The sequence below is a fragment of the Oryctolagus cuniculus genome, chromosome 7 (assembly GCF_051225735.1).
Source record: "Oryctolagus cuniculus isolate XC-2025 breed Fujian yellow rabbit chromosome 7, ASM5122573v1, whole genome shotgun sequence".
NCBI classification, from domain to species: domain Eukaryota; kingdom Metazoa; phylum Chordata; class Mammalia; order Lagomorpha; family Leporidae; genus Oryctolagus; species Oryctolagus cuniculus.
This window is the reverse complement of record NC_142873.1, coordinates 44024957-44040787: the sequence shown is the minus strand read 5'-3', so window position 1 is coordinate 44040787 and position 15831 is coordinate 44024957. Positions and strand designations below refer to the sequence as shown.

The window sequence follows — 15831 nt, the reverse complement described above, 5'->3', positions numbered from 1 at the left end:
GAGGTCTCTAGTCCCCATCCCCCCACCTCCGAGCCTGCGCAGGCCCCACCCCTGCTTCTCTGGCCAGCACCTCACATCGGAGGCTATCCTTGGGGAGGCTTCTGAGCTACAAGAGGGCTCCACGGAACACACGCATGGACACTGAGCGCCTTCAGAAGGGAGCATGGGGGCCGAGGAAGAAGCCGCCCCATACCAGTGAGTCCCCAGGGCCCGGCCCCTCCCCACCTCTCTCATCCAGGGACTGCCCCCTTCTTGGGGAGCCCCATCTTCCATCTGTCCTGCCCTGTGCCCCGGCCCCAGCCCAGCCCTCTCATCTCCTCTTCCTCACACCTGCCCCGCCTCCTCCAGGACTCCCTGGGTTCCCCTGGCAGCCCCAATCCTACTGCTCCGTGTGCCAGCTGTGGGGTGGGCTCCTGAGCGTTGTGCGTCCCACCTCCCAGCGGTGCACAGGCTCCTGAGCTGGGGGCTGCCAGGCCCCTGCAGCCACTTCCTGGGGCGCCGGCCCGGCGAGTTTCCCGTCACCGCCTTCCTGCTGGGGGCAGGCACTGGGGGACTCCTGGCCATAGGTGCGTATGGAAGCAGAGAGTCGGGGCTGGCAGGGGCTGGACCAGGGCTGGGCAGGCGCTGGACCTTTGGCTTGCCCCGTGCCCCCAGGTCTCTTCGAGCTCTTGGTGAACCCCGTGAACATCTACGAAGAGGAGAAGATGGTGATGCTGTACGGCTTGGTGGGTTAGTGCCGGGCAGAGGCCTGTGGCGCTCGGCCCAGGCCGGGATGCCTGGGGTGGGCTGGGGTGGAGCTGGAGCTGCTGCCTTCTGTCCCCAGGCTTTCCTGAGGCTTTGGCCTCCTCTTGGGCTTTAGGGGGCCATCCAGAGAGAAGAGGCCCCCAGTCTAAGAAAGAAGACACAGTCCTCACCCTCAAGGCTCTGCTGTCACACATGTGATGTGGTCCAAATCCCATGGCCCTTTGCAGTTCTCCCCTCTGGGCCTCTGTAGCTTGAGTAGTCAGGGAAGGCTTCTTGGAGAAAGTAATATTTGTTTTTTGTTTTTTAAAGATTTATTTGAAAGAGTTACAGAAAAAGGTAGAGACACAGAGAGAAACAGGTCTTCCATCTGCTGGTTCACTCCCCACATGGCCACAATAGCCAGACCCAAGCTGATCAGAAGCCAGGAGCCAGGAGCTTCTTCCAGGTCTCCCACCTGGATGCAGGGGCCCAAGGACTTGAGCCATCTGCTGCTGCTTTCCAGGAGCACCAGCAGGGAGCTGGATCAGAAGTAGAGCAGCCGGGATTCAGACCGGTGCCCACAGGGGATGCCGGCGCTGCAGGCCGGGCTTTAACCCGCTGCACACAGTGCCAGCTCTGAGAAGGTGATATTGAATGGAGAATTTGTATCAGCAGGTGTGGGGCTGCGAGAACAGAGTGTCGCTCCCCCTCTTCGTGGAGGAACGACACTAAGCCCTGCCTAGGCTTCATATCCGAGTCACGGCACCATTATGTCGCTCCCCCTCTTCGTGGAGGAACGACACTAAACCCTGGGCTGTTCTTTCGTCTGCTCGGCCCTCCCCGGGTTTGCTGCTGGTTCTTCCCGGGTTGGCTACTGTCCCTTCCACCTCCGTGGAAGGGCGGTTCCCCCTGGCCACTTTCCCCACTTCCGCGGGGGAGCGGCACACCGCCGGCCGGCTCTCTCGGGGGCTGCACAGGTGTTCCCCTTAGATGTTCCCCTTAGATGTTCCTGGTGCATGCCGTCTCTCTCCTCCTTTATAGTCCTCCTCTGCCAATCCTAACTCGGCTGCCCACACGCCGAGTACGCTGCTCTCCTCCAATCAGGAGCAAGTCCTACAGTTTATTGGCTGAACTGGAGGCAGCTGTGTAGAAGCTGTTTTCTTCTCTCCCAGCGCCATATTGTGGGAGAGCAGATGCATAGAATAAGTCTTAATTCCAGTAACTTAGTCTAGTCCGAGTTGCTCCCCACACAGAGAACCCACCTAACAGTGGTTCAACCACAGAGAAACTTTATTATCTCATGTAACAAAAAGGTTCAAGGTAAGATGTCACTGGAGTTTGGATCACTCAACAGCTCCAACCAGCAAGGGCCTAAGTTCCTTCTGGCTTTTCTATCTTCCATCTTTGGCCTGTCAGCTACTTCTCTTCAGGTCACAAAATGGCTGAAGCAACTCCAGATATCTCATCTTCTTACAACAATATCAAAGACCAGGAACAAGAAAAACGTCCCGTACTCTCCCCAGCAGACTTTCATATATCTTCGGTCAGATCTGCAACATGGAACCAACATGTGGCACAGCAGGTTAGCTACTGCCTGTAACATCAGCATCCTATATGAGTACTGGTTCAAGACCTGGCTGCTCCACTTCTGACCCAGCTCCCTGCTGATGCACTTGGGAAAGCAGATGGTGGCTCAAGTACTTGGATTTCTGTCACCCACCAGGGAGACCCAGAAGGAGCTCCAGGCCCCTGGCTTTGGCCTGGCCCTGTGCTGACCATTGCGGCCATTTGGGGAGTGAATCAGTGGATGGAGGATACGTGTGTGTGTGTGTGTGTGTGTAACACTTCCTTTAAAATAAATAAAAATAAATCTTTAAAAAAAAAAAAAAACACCAAGGGGTTGGTGCTGTGGTATAGTAGGTTAAGCCTCCACCTGCAGCACCAGCATCCCATATGGGCACCAGTTCAAATCCCCGCTGCTCCTCTTCTGATCCAACTCTCTGCGTATGGCCTGGGGAAGCACTAAAAGATAGCCCAAGTGCTTGGGCCCCTGCACCCAAGGGAGAGATCCAGAAAAGGCTCCTGGCTCCTGATTGGCCGCTGTGGCCGTTTTTAGGGAGTAAACCACTGGATGGAAGATCTCTCTCTCTCTCTGTCTCTCTCCCTCTCTGTCTGTGACTCTGCCTCTCAAATAAATAAATAATTTTTTTTTTTTTTTGGACAGGCAGAGTGGATAGTGTGAGAGAGAGAGAGAAAGGTCTTCCTTTTTGCCATTGGTTCACCCTCCAATGGCTGCCACGGCTGGTGCGCTGCGGCCGGTGCACCGCGCTGAATCGAAGGTAGGAGCCAGATGCTTCTCCTGGTCTCCCATGGGGTGCAGGGCCCAAGCACTTGGGCCATCCTCCACTGCCCTCCCGGGCCACAGCAGAGAGCTGGCCTGGAAGAGGGGCAACAGGGAAAGAATCCGGCGCCCCGACCAGGACTAGAACCCGGTGTGCCGGCGCCGCTAGGTGGAGGATTAGCCTGTTGAGCCGCGGCGCCAGCCATAACTAAATAAATCTTTAAAAAATAAAAAGAAAAAAAGAAAGAAAGAAAAAGAACGGCCACACATGGCCGACCTAGAACCTATTCCAGGCAAGGGGATGGAATTAGCATTGTACCCAGTATGAATGAATTGTTTTTTAAGATTTTTTTTAAAAGATTTATTTCTTTATTTGAGTGGCAGATTTGCAGGAAGAGAGGGAGAGACAGAAAGAGAGGGAGAGAGAGAGAGATCGTCTATCCACTGGCTCACTTCCCAGATGGGTGCAATGGCCAGAGCTCTGCTGATTTGAAGCCAGCCGCCAGGAGCTTCTTCCAGGTCTCCCATGTGGGTGCAGGGCCCAAGGACTTGGGCCATCTTCTGCTGCTTGCCCAGGCCATCATTAGCAGGGAGCTGAATGGGGAGTGGAGCAGCCAGGACTCGATCCTGCACCTACATGGGATCCTGGAGCCGCAGGCAGCAGCTTTACCACCGTGCCACAGCGCCAGCCCCAGATTTATTTATTTATTTAATTTATCTGATAGGCAGAGTTAGAGAGAGAGGGATAGCCATAGAAAGAGATCTTTCATCTGCTGGTTCTCTCCCCAAATGGCTGCCACAAGCTGGGGCTGGGCCAGGCCGAAACCAGGAGCCTGGAGCTCCATCCAGGTCTCCCCCATGGGTGGCAGGGGCCCAAGGACTTGGGTCGCCTTCCAGGTGCTTTCCCAGATGCATTATCAGGGAGCTGGATTGGAAGTAGAGCAGTCGGAACGCCAACCAGCGCTCTGGTATGGGATGCTGGCGTGGCGCTTGCTGACTTAACCGGCAGCCCCACGACGCCGGCCTGAGTTCTGTTTGATACCAGCAGGAAGCTACTTTTTCTCTGGCCGCTCTACTCAGGCGTGTTCTTCCACCAGTGGCCTTTTATGCAGACCTTATCTCTCTGGTCATTTGCCTTTACAAGACCTCGTCCTGCTTCCGTAACTGTGACTCGTAACTGTGACTCATTTTCAGGGGGCAGCGGTCAAGTGCAGTCGCACCACTAAAATTCCAGCCTGGCTTTCATCCTTCCCCCTCTCCCGCCAACTTCCCCCCCAACCCCCCAGGCCAGATCCCAGCGTGGGGTCTGCAGGAGAGGTGGGGGCTGGGCTCCCGCACTCACTTTCTTCTCCACTTCCTTCCCTTTCTGGTTCTTCTGATATCAGAAAGGGGATTAGAAGAATGAGAGGAAAAGGGACAAAAGTCTCAGGTCCCCATGCTCTTGCGAGCTGGCACACTCTCAGGCCCGCTGTCTCGGCGCTGACGCTGGGCTCTCGGGGGGTTCCGTGTGGACCTCAGCAGTGCCCAGCCTTCTGCACGGGGCTCTTCTCTTTAGCTGACCTCAACTGAAGCCCTTTTAGCGCCCGCAGGCCACCCCCAACCTCTTCCTTTAGAAGCTCACTGATGGCTCCAGGCCCAGTGCCCCCGGGCGTCCACTTGGGGTTGTCCCGTGAAAAGCAGGTGTTGTTGGCCTCCATGTTCACATTCCCGCCCCACAGTCCAGGAGACGCCAAGCTGAGCTCACCCCGGCCCTCCAGTCCCTGTGCCCTGGTGGCAGCCTGCTCCTGCAGCTGAGCTGAGAGAGGCTCCCGGGGCCCCCATGTGATGTGTGCCACCAGCCTCGCCCAACTCTGCCCCAGTGCCTGCCTGCTCCGACCGCTCCCCCCCATTTCCAGAAAAGTCACATTTCCAGTCTCTACATGATATAGACTGGCTGGGGTAGAGGACTGGGAGACTCTCGTGTTGCTCTCGGTGAGCCCACGGACGGCACCTGCCACCCACCCGGCGGGGCTCTGGTTAGAATGTAGGTCAGCTATTTGTCAGTTTCTGTCCCCAGTTGGAGTGTTTGGCCAGAAGGCCGCGACGGGTTCAGACACACCCACATCCACCCTGCCAGGGGCCTGGGGCAGGGCCCGGCTATTGCCCTGGAACAAAACCCAAGTTGTGCTAGCGAGGGAGAAGGCAGGAAGAGTGCTGGGTGGCGCCTGCCGGGCTTCGCCACAAACCTGTATGGCGAGGTGGAGCCGGCCATGTGAAGACCTGGGCGGGGGAGGGGCTCCGGCAGACCTGAGAGCCGGAAGGAGCAGTGGCCAGGTCTGCGTGGGCGGGGCCGAGGCCGAGGCGCTGAGGCTCATGGGAAGGCGGGGCGCCAGGTCGGGGCTCAGAGGAGCGCCTGGTGGGGGCGCTGGGGTCCCACCCTCGGGTGGTAGAAGGTCCCTGAGCGGGCCGAGGCAGGGAAGCCTCTCAGTCTGACTCAGGCGTTCCCGAGACCTCTCAGGCTGCCTTGGGACACTCGTCAGGAGGCTGCGGCGACGGAGGGCCGGCTTTGGCCATCGCTGGGCGCACGCGCCAGCCACATGGGCATCTCCCAGCGTCCCTGAGCAGCGATCGCCTGCTGCTCCTTGGGCCTGGAATGTCGTCCATGCCTCCTAACAACACTTACTCATCTCGCAGGCCTGGTCCCGCCCTCCAGCCCCACCCTGCCGGCTCCCACAGCTCCCGGAGGGAGCGCCTTGCTCTGAGCACATGCGGCTGGAGTCATCTGTTTACTCGGCTGTCTCTCTCCCCGGATTATGAGCTTCCAGGAGCTCACCGTCGGCCTGCAGACACCACAGGGAGACCCAGGCGAAACTGCGGGGACCCTGCCGACACCGGGAGGGGCTGCAGTTAGGGTGCCAGTGCCACAGCCGGTGTCAGGTCCCCAGGGACGTGGAGGCCGGCCCTGACCTGTCTCCTGGCCACTCAGCACCAGTGCTGTGTCCAGAAGTTTTCTCTCTTTTTATTTTAAATGTTTATTTATTTATTTGAGAGACAGAGTCACAGACAGAGAGAGGGAGAGAGAGAGAGAGGGGTCTTCCATCTTCTGGTTCACTCCCCAAATGACTGCAACGGCCAGAGCTGGGCCTATCTGAAGTCGGGAAGCAGGAGCTTCCTCTGGGTCTCCCCCGTGGGTGCAGGGGCCCACGCACGTAGGCCATCTTCCACCGCTCTCCCAGGCCATAAGCTGGGAGCTGGATCAGAAGAGGAGCAGCCGGGACACGAACCAGTGATCTTATGGGATGCTGGCGCCACAGGCAGAGGCTTAGCCCCCTATGCCACAGCACCGGCCCCCAGCAGGTTTCTCATACTGCCTCGATCTATGCTCCCTCGGCACCAGGGGCAAGTGGGGATCCAGCCAGGACATGGGAAGTGGCGGCTTCCCCTCCCTCCCCAAACACAAACACGCAGAACCCATACACTCACCCACGTCAGTCACCAGCCATCGCTCTCCGAGCCCTCCTCTGGCTGGCCTCCTGCTAAACTGTAAATGCTACAAAATGGATGAAGGCATCCAGAGCAGGAAGGCGGTGGTCCCACTAGTGGGGGGCAGGGGGGTGAGGCAGCTCCCTCTCTTTGCTCTCCCCACAGGCCTGGGAGCCATGGGCTGGGGGACCTCCCCCCACATCCGCTGTGCCAGTCTCCTGCTAGTACCTAAGATGCTGGGCAGAGAGGGCAGGCTTTTTGTCCTGGGGTACGCCCTGGCTGCCATCTACGAGGGTGAGCATGTGTTCCTCGTCAGTGACGCTGAAGCAGCGACCTTGGGTGGGAAGTGGGGAGGCGGGGGACGCCCCGCGGGCACTGGGCCTGGGGAAGGGGAAAATCCAGGCATCTAACCCCAGCTGCTGCGACCTGCTGTGCATCCCCAAGAGAACTCCTCACTCTCTCTGGTGGAGAGAAATCAAGTGTGGAGCCGAAGGAGTGCTCCCAGGTGTCTCGGTCCCAGTGTCACCCGTGTCTGGGGGAAGTAGCGGCTGCTCAGGGATGCGACCACTGGGGCCTCTTCCTCCAGGGCCAGTGGCCAATCTGCGGCACAACCTCAATGAAGTGGTAGCGTCGCTGGGCTGCACCGTGGAGCTGCAGATCAACAACACGCGCTCGGCCTGGCGCGTCTCCACTGCCCCCCTGCGGGCTGTGTTCAAGGACCTGCTGGTCAGCCGGGGCGGGGCGCGCTGGGGGCCGGGCGGACCTGTGCCGGGAGCCATGGCCCTGGGGCTCCCTTCCCATCCCCACTGCCAGTGCCAGCAGCGCCCTCCCCCTCATTCCCAACAGCGGGTGGGTGGTGTTCCGGGCAGGAGAGTGACACATTTCAGGAAATTGGGGGCCATGGCCTTGAACACTTCAGAAGCCTTGAGGAGCGGGGCATTGAGGAATGGAGTAAGGGAGGGCGGTCTGGGAGGCGGGGATATCTCCCAATGGGGAGCAGCCGAGCACTGACGCCAGCGGCTGTGTCCGGGAGCCCCAGCTCCCTGCAGGCCTGGGGCAGGAGTGGTAAGCTTGGCCCTGGGGGAGGAGGGCAGGCTGCAGGCTTGGCAGCTCTCAAACCCCCAAGCTTTCCCTACCCCCAGAGCAGTAAAAATGCACTGGAAGCGGAGGCTCACAACATCTCCAGCTCCTTCGAGGAGCTGGACGCCCAGGTGACCGGTGAGGCCGGCTATGCCGCTGAGGATGCTGGGGACTCCGAGGACACGGCCCTAGGCGTAGGGGCCCGCGCAGCCCTGGGCTCCAGACTCCACCTCTCCACCCAGAAGATGTATGAGCTGAAGACGAAGCTGCGCTGCTCCCGTGAGAGGGGTCCTGGCTGGGCAGCCTGGGGCCGGGGCTCCAGGGCGGGGTGCAGGATCTCCTACGCCCCTGCCTGCTTCCCCGCAGACATAGTGAACAAGGCCATAGTGAGCTGCCGGCGCTGGTTTGCCCAGAAGCACCAACAGTGCATGCAGCGCATCCAGGTCCCACTCCTCAACCACCTGCTCTGCCTGCCTATGAAGTTCAAGTTCTTCTGCAGCATTGCCAAGGGTCAGCATGGGGGCAGGAGTGTGGGGAGAGCCAGGGCTAGGGAGCTGAGTCCTTGGGGAGAGCTGGCTGACCCTGGGTGGGGGGAGTTCAGGCTCTGAGGACACAGTGCCCACCCTCTGAGCCCCGCCCACCGCTAACTGGCCTTGGGACACAGGGTAGGTGACAGCAAAGCTCTGAGCTCCATCGCTCCCTCTGACAGATGAAAGCGCTAGTGCTTCTCCCAGCATTGTAGCGGATAATGCACGAAAAGCAGTAACAGAGCTGGCACCCGGAGCAAGGGCTCTGTAGGCGTTCACTACCATTATCAGCGTTTATATGGCTATGGACAGGCGAAAACATGGAAATCAGGCCCTGCTTCCCCAGGAAGGGAGGCGAGGGGAGGAGCTGGTGCAGTAGAAAGCCACAGGCAGGGTGACAGGGCCGCAGGAAGAGAACTGCAGGGGAGGCCAGCCGCACACGGACGGGGCGCCCTGACCCGCCCTGTTGTCTGCCAGTGATGGAGGTGTGGTGCCGCCGTCGCATCCCAGTGGAAGGCAACTTCGGGCAGACCTATGACTCCCTCAACCAGTCTATTCGTGGGCTGGACGGGGAATTCTCAGCTCACATTGACATCAAGGTGGGAATCAAGCCGGCGCCGTGGCTCAATAGGCTAATCCTCCACCTTGCGGCGCCGGCACACCGGGTTCTAGTCCCGGTTGGGGCGCCGGATTCTGTCCCGGTTGCCCCTCTTCCAGGCCAGCTCTCTGCTATGGCCAGGGAGTGCAGTGGAGGATGGCCCAGGTGCTTGGGCCCTGCACCCCATGGGAGACCAGGAAAAGCACCTGGCTCCTGGCTCCTGCCAGGATCAGCGCGGTGCGCCGGCTGCAGCGGCGGCCATTGGAGGGTGAACCAGCGGCAAAGGAAGACCTTTCTCTCTGTCTCTCTCTCTCACTGTCCACTCTGCCTGTCAAAAAAAAAAAAAAAAAAAAAAAAAAAAAAAGGTGGGAAGCACCTGCGCGGGGTGGGGGAGCGGCAGGCGGGGTAGCAGGAGAGCACATGTGAGGGAGGCCCAGGGAAGAGGGGACCGGGCATGAGAGGGGGGCACCAGGAGGGGCGTGGTGCTGGTGCCTCGGCGGGGTGTGTGTGTGTGTGGATGAACCTGGCTGGGGCAGGAAAGCAGCCAGGTGAGCAGGGTCAGGGCAGCAAGGCTGAGTCTGGGAGGAAGGGACGCCTCCTGCCCCGCCTGCGCGGGGCGGCCGGCCTGGCGCTGCGGCGGGCTGAGGCTGCTCGGTGCCTTCCCCCAGGAAGAGAGGCAGAGCGCGGTGCTGGGCCTCAACACCAGCTGGGAGCACGTGAGTGCCGAGGTGCGGGACTACGTGGAGCGCCAGGAGGCCCAGCTGGAGTGGGCCCTGGGGCTGCTGCACACGCTGTTCTCCTGCGCCTTCCTGCTGGTCCTGCACTCGTGAGTCACGGGACCCCCGCCCAGCTCCCACTCGGAATGCTCTTTGCCTAGCTGGATTCATTGTTTACACAAAGATGAAGGAAATGTGGCCATTTTGTCGGGAGGAAGGAACGGTGCCCGTCCCCACCTCCACGCCTCCTCCCCGCCTTCATCCCATACGGCTTTGAGCTCCCGTTGCGGCTCGCCCTGCTCGGTCCCCTCGGCTCCGACTCTGTGCCATTTTTATCGCCCAGTTTGGCTTTCATTTTCTCCCGCCTGCTGCACTGGCAGCTCCCTTCCCTCCATCTAGAACAAAGTCCCTGACCGCACCCCGCCTGGCGTCCAGCTGCACCGCCTGGGCCTGCCGGGCTCTCGTTCTCCTGCTGACCTCCGGACACCCTGTTTCTTGTCCCCGCCCCCACCCTAGCGCCCGAGATGCCCCTGCTCTGCCTGCCCCTGTCCGAGGGGCCCAGAGTGGCCGCCAGCAAGCGGGGGGGACGAAGGTGAATGAGCCGTGTGCCCGCCCTTAAGAAGCTCCTGGTCTCATTGGGTGGTGATAGCACCCACGAGGCAGATGGTTCAAGGGCCATCAGGTTATGTGTGGGAACAGAGCAGTGGCCCCCAAAAGCACCACATCTGGGCTCCGAAGGCTACAGGAGGGGCGCCATGGCCGGAAGGGTGGGGCGTTCTCCTGGCGTGGGGCGCAGTGCCTGGCGTGGAGGACTGGGCCCAAGTAGACGTGACCAGAAAAGTCTGGAGAGCCCTGCCCTGGGGGTGGGTGCAGGATGGACTGGGGCCCACTGGAAGGAGGGAGGCCAGGCCGAGGCACAGGTGACGGAGCCCAGCTGGGGTGGGGCGTGGCAGGAAGATGGCAGGAGACAGAGGCGGAAGGGGAAAGGTGCAGCGGGTCTCAGAGCCAGCTTGGGGAGGGAAGGAAGGAGGCACAGAGTCAAAAGCCACTTCCAGGCTTTCAGCCTGGGTGAGGTCATTCGCTGAAGGGACAGAGCCAGCCAGTGGGAGGGCAAGGCCCTGGCTCAGGAATCCCAGCACCACGGAGGTGTCTCCACAAGGGGGCGCTCATAGTCTGTTTTTGTATTTGTAGCTATTTCTGTCTTAAAGGCAAAGATGGAATTTTTAGGGATTTAAATCTCAGACTTCACATCACTTATCTAATGTGCATTTACAGTTTTAAACATTTTCAACAATTAACATGTTTTCCTCTGGAAACTGAAGCATTATGTGGGACTTGGAAGGATACATGGACGATGTGCACGTGTGCACACACGTGTGACACACACGTGCACACACACATGTGCGCAAGTGCGTGCACACATCACAGCGTGCTCTGGGGCAGCCAGGGAGGGGCAGGCGGGAAGGGAGATGGTGAGTGGCTGTTATGATCTGTGCCTGCAGTCAGCACTGGGAGATGTACTGCGGACAGAGCCCAGAGGCAGGGACTCCAGCAGCTTTGCGTGGCCTCCCACTTCCCTGCCTCTGCGGGATGCTCATCCTGCAGGAAGCCCGCCTGCCCCCAGCTCACATATGCACACGCACCACACTCCCAGGCAGGCTGGCAGAGCCCGCTCGGGCTCCCACCTCGTCTCCCACTCACCTGCTCAGCCACATGGGTTATGAGGGCAGATGCCTTACACCACCCAACTGGAAGAGAAGCAGTCTCCTCACCATCCCCAGTGCCTAGCACAGGGCCCGGGGTGTAGACTGGTGGATGCTGGCCCAGTGGATTGAACGCCTGGTCCTCAAGGAAGTCCATGGCTAGGGACTGGCTTTGTGGGCATCCCATGTGGACACCTAGCTGCTCCACTTTTTTTTTTTTTAACATTTTATTTATTTACCTGAGAGGTAGAGTTACAGACAGACAGAGGCCCACAAAGGCCAGAGTTGGGCTGATCCAAAGCCAGGAGCCAGGAGCCAGGAGCTTCTCCCGGGTCTCCTATGTGAGTGCAGGGCCATCTTCTATTGCTTTCCCAGGTCATAGCAGAGAGCTGGATGGGAAGAGAAGCAGCTGGGACTAGAACCGGCGCCCCCACATGGGATGCTGATACCGCAGGAAGATTAGCCCACTACACCACAGCACTGGTCCCTGCTCCACTTCTGATCCAGCTCCCTGCTAATGTGCCTGGGAAAGCAGCAGAAGATGGCCCAAGTGTTTGGGCCCCTGCACCCAGGTGGGAGACTTGGATGAAGCTCTTTAAAAAAAAAAAAAGATTTATTTATTTACTTGAAAGCCAAAGTTACACAGAGAGAGAAGGAGAGGAAGAAGGAGAGGGAGAGGGAGAGAGAGAGAGAGAGAGGGAGGTCTTCCATCCACTGGTTTACTCCCCAGTTGGCCACAACGGGCAGAGCTGCGCTGATCCAAAGCAAGGAGCCATGAGTCTCCTCAGGGTCTCCCATGCGGGTGCAGGGGCCCAAGGACTTGGGCCATCTTCTACTGCTTTCCCAGGCCACAGCAGAGAGCTGGATGGGAAGTGGAGCAGCCAGGACTTGAACTGGCACCCAGTATGGGATGCCAGCGCTGCAGGCAGTGGCTTTACCCGCTATGCTACAGCTCCGGTCCCCTGGATGAAGCTCTTGACAGGTCCTGGGGAGTGAACCAGAAGATGGAAGATTTCTCTTTGTCTTTCCCTCTCCCTCTGTAACTCAAATAAATAAAAATAATCTGAAAAAAAAAGGGGGGGGGAGCCTATGGCTGGAGGTGGGTGACCTGGAGGACAGGTGACATCCCTGTCCGTCTGTCCCCAGCTCCTTCTCCTACACAGACAGTTACGAGCAGGACATCCGTTTCGACAACATCTACATCAGCACCTACTTCTGCCAGATCGACGAACGCAGGAAGAAGCTGGTAAGCGGCACGGCCCTGCCGGAGACGCCTTGCTGCGCGCCCTGTGCAGGCTGCCGGCTCCAGGAGGCTCCTTCCCGCACGGACACTGATTTCCCCAGGGCAAGCGGACTCTGCTGCCACTCCGCAAGGCCGAGGAGAAAACCGTCATCTTCCCCTGCAAGCCCACCGTCCAGAGCTCCGAGATGAAAAACGTGGTGCGCAGGGCGTGACCCGGAGGCTGGAGGGCGCACTGCTTACCAGCCCGGTGCCGCTGCCCAGCCCGACCCCTCCTGCTGCCCCTCGAGCAGGTGAGGGAGCTCCTGGAGACGCTGCCTGTCCTGCTGCTGCTGCTCCTGCTCTTTGGGCTGGACTGGGCCCTCTACTCCATCTTCGACACCATCCGCCAGCACTCCTTCCTGCAGTACTCCTTCCGCAGTGAGCCGGCCGCAGAGACGCCCCCCACCCCGGGAACTCCACCCCCGGCAGCCACCCTGATCCTCCCAGGGCCACTTCTGCTCCCTTTTCTGACTCAGGACCCCCACCTGTGCACTGCAGCCCCCCCCCCAGGTCAAATCTCAGCTTTTCGGTCACCTGCTGGGCCTCAGTTTCCCCTTCACAGCAGGGAGGGGCTGGATCCACGGCAGCACGGGAAGTCCTGCACACCTGGGTATTTCCTGGCCTTGGCCCCTGCCCCATGCCCACCCCCTAACACTCTCCCAATGCCCCCACTCCCCATCCTGGTCTCAGGCAGTCACAAACTGGAGGTGAAGGTCGGGGGAGACTCCATGCTGGCCCGGCTGCTTCGGAAAACCATTGGGGCCCTGAACACCTCTTCGGAGCTGGCAGTGGAATCAAACAACATGCGTGAGAGGAACTAAGGGCGGGGGGCAGGGATCCAGAGGGTCCCAGGTCGAGAGGTGGGGTCTGGGCCCTGCTGCCATAGAAATCAGAATCAGCTTGAGTTGGAGAAACCAGGGCAGGAACACACACACACACATATGCACACACACAAGCTCACACACACATATATTCACACATACACGCTCACAGCTGCAGGCTTGGAGGGGTGGCAAGGGGCTTGCTTGGGCCAGAAGGGTCTGGGGACTTGGGGCCAGGGGCTTCCAGTCCTCTCTAGAGCAGTGCTAGCTACCGGAACTCTGTGCCGCCCGTGACACTTTACAGATCTGTGTCCCACTGAGCACACAGCTACAGTACTGACACTGCAGACCTGCAGGGTGGGAGCGGGCAGGCCTGGGGAGCGAGGGGCCCGACCTGCAGCTCCCCCTGGGGTGGGGTTCCAAGCAGATGCCCGACAGCCCTGCACCTCCCCCAGCCTGCCTGCCGCAGCCCGTGTGCCTGGACGCCAGGGCTTACTGGAGAGCCGCACTCCCCACTGGCCTGCTGGCCTGCCTCTGCCTGGCCCAGGCCTTCGCCTACCGGCTGCGAAGGGTCATCGCCGCCTTCTACTTCCCCAAGGTGTGTCCATCTGACCTCCCTCACCCTCTGGGCACGCCTTTGCCTGCAGCACTGTCACGGTCCTCTTGCCTCCCGCTCTGCCCCCAGCGAGAGAAGAAACGGGTGCTGTTCTTCTACAATGAGCTATTGAGGAAGAGAGCAGCCTTCACCAAGCTAAGGCGGGCTGCCATCGTGAGGCGGGCACAGCAGCAGAGGGCTCCGGCAAGTGCTGGCTGCGCGCTCGGGCTGGCTCTCGGCTGGGGGGCGTCCCCCACCCTGGCACCCGCCCCTGACCCTGGGGCCGATGTGAACACAATGCACGCTAAAGGCCCTTGTCATCCAGTTCCTGGAGGTCAAGGTTGTGTCCACCTCTGTAGTCCAGCATGTAGCCCAGCCTGAGATGTTTGGTGTCCCACAAGCAAGCAGGCAGGAAAAAAAATCAGATGTGATACGGTCTGCCCAAGGTTTACCAGAAATGGGGGTGCCCCAGGCAGAGCCACACGTTCTAGCCAGGAGGCGGCCTACCACCAGGCAGGTGTGGGGCTCTGGGGACCGAGAGCCTTCTATAATCCCTGGCTTCTCCCCTGGTGAGCGCCCCCCTCCCCGTGGGATCTTGAGCACTCGTGGTACGGGACCTGTGTGGGTTCTCCCGCCTGGAAGATGGGTGAATCTTCCTTCTGCTTCCTGCAGGGAGGGAGTGAGTGTCACTGGTGGTGCTGGCACGCCGCAGGTCCCTTCCCCATGTGTCGCGCGAGGTGACACTGGGAAGGGTCAGTTTTCTCACCTGAACAAGGTGATCCTAGTGCCAGTGTCTGCCTGAGAAGATGAAGTTCTGAATGAGTTCATTTGCTCAGTTTCTTAGCACCGAGCCTGGCATTAGACGCCTAGTAAGGAGAGGCTCCCACAGAGCTCACGGAAGTGGGACTGGCGTCTGCGCGGCTTTCTCTCCCCACCGAAGCCCACCAGCCGCCACAGTGAACAAGCTGGGGGGTTCCCTGACCAGGCCCAAGGGAAACTGAATTTGCACAGGCAGATGGCAGTGTGCGGGACGTCCCTCCAAGCTGAGGGAACAGGACGTGAAAAGACGCAGAGCCCAAAGGGAGTGCAGTGCCAGGGCTAGCCCAGGAGGAACTAGCCCAGACAGGGCGGCCCTTGGGTGCGGGGGTGGGTAGGGGACGCTGCCACACCCAGGAGTTCTGCTTTTGGGTAGCAGGCAGTGCCCCTCTCCGGTCCCCAGCTTCTTGAGCAAAAAGCCGCTAGCCGGATGCTGCTTGTGGTTTAGAATCGCGGTAACCAGGTCTGCGTGCCTTCGGGAAAGTTACTTCCCCTTCCTGGGACTCCGGGGATAAAGATGGCGATGCGTGTCACTCCGCAGCCTCGCCGCGAGAACCCGGGAAGGCAAACGACACTTGGGGACCCTTGCAGGCTGCGTCCTCCCAAGCTCCCTCGCGGCCCCCCGGGAGGGACTCTCGAGGGCCCGCTTCTCTAGCACCCTCGCCCTGCAGCCCCCAGCCTGGGGCTCTGGGGCGTCGCGGGACCCTTCGTCTCTCCCGCCTCGCTCCCCAGCGGGCTCTAACCGCCCCCGCCTCCCAACAGCGCCACCACCTTGTGGACCTCCTGCACCGCCGCTGCCCGCCACTGCGCCGCTGGCTGCGCCGGCGCTGCGTGGTGTGCCAGGCGCCCGAGACGCCCGAGTCCTACGTGTGCCCGACGGCGGCCTGCGAGGCTGTGTACTGTCGGACGTGCTGGGACGACATGCGGCAGTGCTGCCCGGCCTGCACGCCCCCCGAGGAGCTCTCCTCCTCCGCCTACAGCGACAGCAACGACGACACCGCCTACGCGGAGTGAAGGGCGTCTGGCTCCGCTCCGTTCCATTAAACGCCTTGCACGCGCCTGCTGTCCGCCTTCCTGGGGTTGCCGGCCGCCAGAGCCGGTGCTGCCTAGCGGGTCGGGAGAGGGGGCCCCGATTGATCCCCCAAAAAGGCTGTGGGCCGCGGACAT

The 15831-nt window shown here is 60.3% G+C and overlaps 1 protein-coding gene across 1 annotated transcript; it reads left to right on the top strand.

The window, feature by feature from the left end:
* Positions 1-134: 134 nt before the first annotated feature.
* On the top strand, positions 135-15808 carry DCST1 (DC-STAMP domain containing 1). The gene is made up of 16 exons (XM_002715335.5): positions 135-195; positions 441-566; positions 655-729; positions 6692-6820; positions 7113-7252; positions 7669-7885; positions 7973-8116; positions 8611-8732; positions 9400-9557; positions 12297-12396; positions 12495-12590; positions 12684-12810; positions 13123-13239; positions 13709-13851; positions 13939-14052; positions 15427-15808. The coding sequence occupies exons 1-16, from the start codon at positions 135-137 to the stop codon at positions 15676-15678; spliced, it is 2121 nt and encodes a 706-aa protein (XP_002715381.4). The 3' UTR covers positions 15679-15808.
* Positions 15809-15831: the final 23 nt, after the last annotated feature.

Excerpts from the sequence above, each read along its gene's own strand:
- DCST1 (XM_002715335.5), top strand. The coding sequence starts at position 135 with ATGGACACTGAGCGCCTTCAGAAGGGAGCATGGGGGCCGAGGAAGAAG. Across the intron at positions 730-6,691 it reads GATGCTGTACGGCTTGGTGG|GCCTGGGAGCCATGGGCTGG; the intron begins GTTAGTGCCGGG and ends CTCTCCCCACAG. Across the intron at positions 12,591-12,683 it reads GCTCCGAGATGAAAAACGTG|GTGAGGGAGCTCCTGGAGAC; the intron begins GTGCGCAGGGCG and ends CCCCTCGAGCAG.